We start from the raw sequence: 7312 nt of genomic DNA on the forward strand, positions 1-7312 counted from the left end.
TAAAAACTCACATCTTTCCATCAGACCTGCAAGGCAAAGAGGAGGAGCAAGCAGAGATATTTTCTGGAGAAACAGTAAATAAAGGTGTATCAAAAAATTCAACCAGAACACAACCCTAAATGAAATAAATAAAGGGAGTTTCTTCCTCGTCTCAAGTAATAAAAAATAAAATGTAAAAACACTTTAAATGTGCAGAGCTGGTTCTTTAAATGTAGCAGACCATGACAGTGGTTATTAAAGGCTGAGTAAAATTTGATGACGATACTGTGTTGAAAATTATAAAAGTCCTTTAAACTGCCTAATGAATATTTAATAAACAAAAGCAATTAAAAGAAACAATGAAATAAATACGTATATTGCTAAATGTAACCTCATTTTTCTGAAACAAACCTCGTCTAGGACTGTTTCACTAAATCTTTCTCTTCTAATTTCTGTTTTATTAAAAAAAAAAGCCATTTGCTAGGCTCCTCAACGAACTCAACTTGTATAAAAATATACTTATGTAAAACTCATCTTTGTTTACTTCTCATGTGCAACAAGGGGCAGCTGTCTCTCTCCGTTCATTGAAAGTTAAGCTGAGTCTTAGCTTTCTTGAATCCATTCATGTGAACGTTTGTTTCCTTGGAGCTGCAGCCATCACTGTCCTCGCCTTCGTTGTTGGTGCACCAGCTGGGTTTCAGAGGAGTCAGCTCAGGTGCTATGACATCTCCATCCTACAGGTAAAAAACAAATGTTTCTTAAGAGATTTGCAAGAATGCAGAGTCACCAGAATTAAAGCAGAACCAGTAAAAGGTTGTGTAGTTTTACCTTTATTAAATTAAATTCAGATGTGACCTATTTTTACTATAATACCCATCTATACCACCATCAGACACTGGTGTATTCTCCAGTTTTGCATCCATCCATCCATCCATCCATATTTCTATACATGTATTTGAGAGCGCAGTTGCAAAAAAATGGGATAAATCTGCCAGAACACTTTGTTTGAGCTTTCACAGTGTGTGACATTTTCTTGCAGTGCAAACATGGCGTGTGGGTTATCAGCGCTGAACAAACACGCAAAACAGTATCTGATGGGGAAATGCAAATCAACATAACTGGATCATATAGAGTTTGTTCCATTTCCAAAAACCAAACTGAGCCTGGAAAATTGATAAATGGCATGAGCAGATGATTGTATAACTACAACATGTTCATCTTTAAGAGGGTTTTTGTCGTCATTACATTTTATGATTAATGACTAAATCAAAGAGTAATATCCTAAGTTGTGTCAACAACAAATGTGAGTTGTGTTCATTAGTTTATTTTTACAGTTTCTTTCTAGAAAGTTACTAAAAAAAGCAACATTTTAGGCATGTGGTGAAAATATTCATAGACAGTCTGACATAATGCATATTAAGGTTTATTTATTACTTTGAACTAATAGGCCTCTGAGACTGCACAGACATATTGGGTAGTGTTCTGTTAATGCAGCGTCTTAGAAAAGGAGATAAATCTGTTTTTTAATGTTATGACATAGACACAACATTAAAATGTTAAATATCTGACCAACTGTTTATCCTATGCAGTCTGCAGAAATACCTGAGGCTTTGAGAAGTTCCTGTCCATGCACCACTGAACAAAGTGCTTCTTGGCGGCCTCCAGGGTTCTCTCATCTGTCTTCTTACAGTACACCCTGACCAGCTGTTCAGCAAAGTGCTCTGGGAGAAGTTTAGATACCTACAAGGAATGATGGCATCACATGAATCTTTAGTAATAAATTCAAAACAGAAGCAGAGAAAAATGTTAGACATTTATGTCAAACTGCCGTTTTTGGGGAGAAATAACTTTCAGATTGATTCCTGGTCTAACACCGCTAAATCAAACAGCTAATCTGATTAGCAAGCAAATAGGTTCTACAGAGGCCTGATAATGAAAGAGGAACAGTGGATTTGGTTTTACATTAAATTCTTACCTGGTTTTTATTGATTTTTATGGCTTTTGTTGGGTCATCCTTGCAGTAAAAACGAACGTTATTGATGGGGTTCTTTTCCTTCATCCCATAGTCCATCATGATAACCTACAAGAAAAGACAATATTTCACCAAATAAAACACAGACAAAAAACCTCAATCGTTTCCCAAAAAACATTACCGTATTTTCCACACTATAAGGCGCACCGGATTATAAGGCACACCTTCAATGAATGGCCCATTTTAAAACTTTATTCATATATAAGGCACACCGCATTATAAGGCGCATAGAATAGACGATACAGTTAGGGTTGCCACCCGTCCCTTATTGAACCTACAGGACGTGATTTGTTCCGTACTCTACAAATGTGAATGTGTAATAGAAAAGTGTTACCCAAGTACATTATATAGTAGGCTGCCTCAGTCATTGTTTTACTCACGGTGTTGGTGTTGTGATATTATGCCCAACTGCTTTCTGAGAAACACAGACCAACCGACACGCTGCCGCCGCAGTCTCTGTCTGTCTTCCCCCGCCCCCCGTCCCCTTCCCGGCTTTAAATGTATAGGGGCTGGTTCCTTGGTAACCCTAGTCGAAGCACCCCGATGAATGCCAAAAGCCACTTTGTTGACATAAAGAATGTCAACAAAACAGTCTCACTCCGATCGGCGAGGAGAGGTTTCCGCGACTGGGCCGGGGCGTGGCCGCACGATGGTCACCCTTCTTCGTTCGCGCACAGCATGTTCTTGGAGAACGTGGTGCTAAATGACCTGCAGACGACCTGATTATCAGGTTGGTAGATAGATAGGTCAGTCAAACTTTATAAACAAACCAGCATTCTGACAGCTCTCCCAGCATGCACCGCATGCTTCTTCTTCTATGGGCGAAAATGAAGTCGGCAGCTGCTTACCGTAGTTGTTAGACCTGTTGTGGCTCAATATTGGTCCATATACAAGGCGCACCGGATTATAAGACGCACTGTCGGCTTTTGAGGAAATTGAAGGTTTTTAGGTGTGCCTTATAGAGCGGAAAATACGGTAACTCCTGAAGTTTTGCAGAAAGGTTACAAAGAGATAATTTTTTAAATAAAACTCACGGTGACAACAAAGTCCTCTGGCTGAAGATCAACATCATGAGAGCCACTGTGGGGGATGGACTGAGCCAAATCTGCCTCCCAGCTGTGAATATTTTCCTTAAGGTAAGAAAATAATTGGTAAAGTGAGCAGCAGACATCTCCGTCTGAGCAACATTAACATGAAACACAAAAACTACTGCAGTAAATCTGAGTTTTTATAAATTATTTCTCACCACAAAGGCCTTATTTTAACTGAATCCAAAATTTGGGATGAACATTTACATTTCTGCTCCTTTTAGTTTATTTTCCAGTATGTAACTTAATGCAGCCTGACTGTGTAATTTGAAAATATACAAACAATTCAGGAATCTTAACTCTCCAATAACCTACATTTACAAAACAGCTATCCAATTACAAACAAACCTGAGTGACGGTCAAGGCTTTGTCTGGCTGGGTTTGCCCCAGACACTTGTACAGTTTCCGGCAGATGATTTTGTGCAGTATCAGCTTAGCTTCTGCAAGCTCCGGAGAGGATGAGTTCAGGATCTGTTCAAACACATTATCTACAAAACAAAGAGAGAAAGAAGAAAAAGTTATTTCAACTCAAGAAACTTGTGCAATTCATTGGAAAAGTTAACCACAAGAGAAAACTTGAAGTCAATGGTAAAAGACCATTAACTTCAAGACTGGCATACCTTTCTGTTCATGGTTTTTCTAAATTATAGTCATGGAGCCTAATTTACATTTGACAAGTATTATACCATCTCTTAAGAAAAACGATGCAATGAAGGGAAAACAACTATATACTAAAAAGGTAAGTGACAAATGCAGCAGGCCATATTCTGATTTCACACTTTAAAGAGTCACATATAGGGACTTGTGATTGACAGACTGTTTATGTTACATCAACAGATCTGAGTAAGGAGTCACTATGACTGGCTGCATAGAGATGTGAAAACAGACCGAATCAGCTCTATAGAAAAAGATGCATCTTAATACACTTAAAACTCTTTAAAAATATATTTCAGGGAATCTATTAAAAAAGTGAAATAATTTTCTTTACCGATTCGCTATGCAAAATGTGACATTTCTTACAGTAAATACAAACCCAAATGGTAATTAATTGGATTGCATAAGCAATCTAAAGATTTTTTTTTTCTTTAGGAAATCAAACAAATCCAGCAAATGGGCTGTAGCTTAGATTTTTTTACACAACTGGAGAGCTACTTCGATGACAGACTGCTGTATCCCAGGTGCACAAAGGAATGAACAAAATGCTTGTGTCACTTTAAATGGTGAATGCAAACTTCTGGTTTTAACTGTATGTGTACAATATCATAATCACAGGTATTTGAATAAATACTTAGTAGGATATTATATTCCAAGTGCCAAATTATGCATGCCAGTAATGTATGTAGCCTGCTGGATGGGTTTTCACTTCCTTCGATGGAAATGTAAATTTTTTGTAGCTGAGATGTTAAAGCTCACAAACAGTAGTTGGGACACTGATGAAGGAAAATAAAGAACAGAAACATGGAAAGCATGGATTATTCATCATCATTACATTATTCAGCAACACTATTATTACTACATGTTTTTTATCATATTGTGCCATCTTAAAAATCAACCCATGACTTATCACAATCTATGATTCATTACCTCACAGCATATGTTTCAAAGGGTCATTCAGCTTTAATTTGACAAAAAAATTCCATGTAAATTTACAGTGTTTATTTCTGACCTGTCAGCTTTGTGTAGGCCACCATGTCATCAATGGCTGTGGACAGAGTGAAGATTTTCCCCTGAGAACCTTCAACGTGGATGTGCGGATCTGCTTTTAAAAATGCTTCTGTGATCCTGTGGATGTAGATCAAACTTATCACGACTTCAGAAAAACTCATGCATGGTCCAAGAAGGAAAAACCACAGCAACTGAACAGAGTAATAACTCACATCGTCTCGATGATGTTGCCCACTTTGTGCTGGTAGGCTCTTCTGTGGAGACAGTTCCTAGTGTGGAACATGTCATACAGATTCCCCACCTCCTGTTTAAAACCACATCCTGAATGTTAGTGACCAACTTTCACATTTTCTAACCTGTTAAGAAATTAAAAAATACAATTACACCTTGTCTCTTGTGCAGATGTGCTTCTGCCCATCCACTTCACAGACCCTTGCAAATTTTAGGAAGCGACGATAATCAAAATTGTTCTGGATGCCTAAATGATAGCAATCCCTGAGGACAGAGAACAAAACAATGAAAACGTTATATGCAATAGGAACATAATTCACATTACATGTTGATTTAGCATTGAACTGTCGAATCCAAACAGTTCCCCACCTTGCGAAATAATCCCATTTATCCACATCAATTCCATTCCTCTTGTTGGCGACAATCTCATAGAGGAAGGACTTGTCTTTAGAACGGCCTTTGTACGGCCACTATGGAAAAGAAAAAAAAAGAAAAAATGAGTTCATCATTGGTAAATATTGGTTTAGGAGGCTGAAACATATGCTTTATGATTCAGGTGTGGTTATTTATAATGACGTCAATCCCTCTTCAACAAACACTTTATAATCCACATCAGTCCAAACACCTGTGGCATTACCCTTTTACTGTAAACATGTCCTGAAAACTTTCCATCCAATGGATGGTGGTGGGTTTTGGTATTGCAACTAATGCCACCAGATTCTTCCATTTAAATTCAACTCAATGTTGGAGACAATATAAATAATAGATGGACATTCATCTTCATTTACATGCATCTATGGTATTTCTGCTGTGGTACATTTACAAGGTTTCCCCAGTGTATTACAGGCCTGGCGTCCGCCATCCTTTCCTAGCGCCACTGCCAGGCTAAGCCTTTCTTGTTATTGCTTTTAGGAAAAAAAAAAAAAAAAAAACTTTTTTCCTTTTTTAAGCCAGATTGCAAGCGTCTTTGTAGCTCTGAGCGCTTCATTGGTGGAGCAAATTTATTCCTAAAAGATATGTTTATAGAAGATAGATTTATAGTTTATGCATTTAAAGCTGGACCAATCACACCGCTTTCACCTCTGCGTGTTGCCTCACGCGTTGCAGTAGCTGGATTAAGTTTACCTCACCGCGGATCCCGCACAACTCCTGTCACAAATAGGACACAGACTAACCTGTATGGATATTTACATCAACCCCCTATGAGGAATTATGATTCTTTCCAGAGTTTCTGATCAAGGTAGGACTTTAAACACCACTCTGGTTAGCTCTGGTTGAGCAGCAGGAATAACTTGTAGTCGTGCTTTCAGAGGTGAACTGAACGAGCAGTGAGAATGATTTATATTTGTGCGGCTTTTCCATCTCAACACGCTGCCCAGTGCCCGGCTTTGCCTGCGCTGATAAAGTTTATCAGCCTGTTCCCGGTTGGCCGGTGTGTTAGTTAAACTAGCGTTAACCTGATCGTGCAGGTTCAGCCTGGTGAGGAGCTTCGCGCTCTCCTGTCTAAAGCATCATGCTGATTTTATAATTATAGTATTTTTCTGGTTACATAATGCATCAAAATCACATGCTTTGTCCACTTAGTCAGACAGAGTTAATTGTGTGGCCGCGCGGAGATCTGAGAAACTCGTCCCATAAACTCAACCAACCAGAATAGTTTCTGTGACGCTTATTAAAAACTCAGACACGAAATGAAAGAGCTACTAAAGCCACATTACCAGCACTGAATTAAATCTACCGTTTGTTGAGCAACTCTGCATAGTTCATCAGACTGCCTCATCATGCAGGGCCGGTCCAAGGCTGTATGAGGCCTTGAGGAGAATTTGATGTAGGGATCCCTTTTGTTGCCAAAAACATCAGCCCCTCTAACAGATGTGTTGGATTTAATCTGAGAGAGGGGGAGTAGTTTAATTTTCCAACCTCAAAAGCAATCAGTTTTAATTGCAGTTTACAAAATTGAATTTGCCAACAAACAGCTCAAATTTAAAGATTAAACTCACATCAGATTGTAGCTAGGGTAACAAAACAAAGTATGAATATTGTTCTTTGAACTTTTACAAAGTAAACTTGCAAGCTCATTAAAATCTGTTAATTTAATTTTTTTTTAAATTTATGTATGCTGAAATTGAATCAAATTTAGCAGCATTGATCATCTCAATAAACAAGTGTTACATTCATGTATGGGTGGTCTGTGTTAAAATATTAGCATTTATGGGGCGCCTGAAGCCCTGGGGGGCCTGATGGAGCTGCTGACTTAATTTGGATTAAACAAAAGTGCAAATAATTGATATTCATTTTAATTGTATATTTTGATTTG

The 7312-nt window shown here is 38.2% G+C and overlaps 1 protein-coding gene across 1 annotated transcript in view; it reads right to left on the reverse strand.

The window, feature by feature from the left end:
- Positions 1-194: 194 nt before the first annotated feature.
- Positions 195-7312, reverse strand: part of samhd1 (SAM domain and HD domain 1) — a 14933-nt gene continuing 7815 nt past the window's right edge. The window contains exons 8-16 of the mRNA XM_015035299.1: positions 5365-5465; positions 5151-5259; positions 4977-5068; positions 4766-4881; positions 3448-3587; positions 3046-3141; positions 1955-2059; positions 1582-1719; positions 195-713 (exon numbers count right to left, since the gene is read on the reverse strand). Coding sequence (XP_014890785.1) covers positions 561-713; positions 1582-1719; positions 1955-2059; positions 3046-3141; positions 3448-3587; positions 4766-4881; positions 4977-5068; positions 5151-5259; positions 5365-5465 — 1050 coding nt within the window. The 3' untranslated portion in view covers positions 195-560. The remainder of the gene's footprint in view (positions 714-1581; positions 1720-1954; positions 2060-3045; positions 3142-3447; positions 3588-4765; positions 4882-4976; positions 5069-5150; positions 5260-5364; positions 5466-7312) is intronic.

This window comes from Poecilia latipinna, unplaced genomic scaffold (genome assembly GCF_001443285.1).
Source record: "Poecilia latipinna isolate Pla-1442-1.1 unplaced genomic scaffold, P_latipinna-1.0 Scaffold330, whole genome shotgun sequence".
NCBI lineage: Eukaryota > Metazoa > Chordata > Actinopteri > Cyprinodontiformes > Poeciliidae > Poecilia > Poecilia latipinna.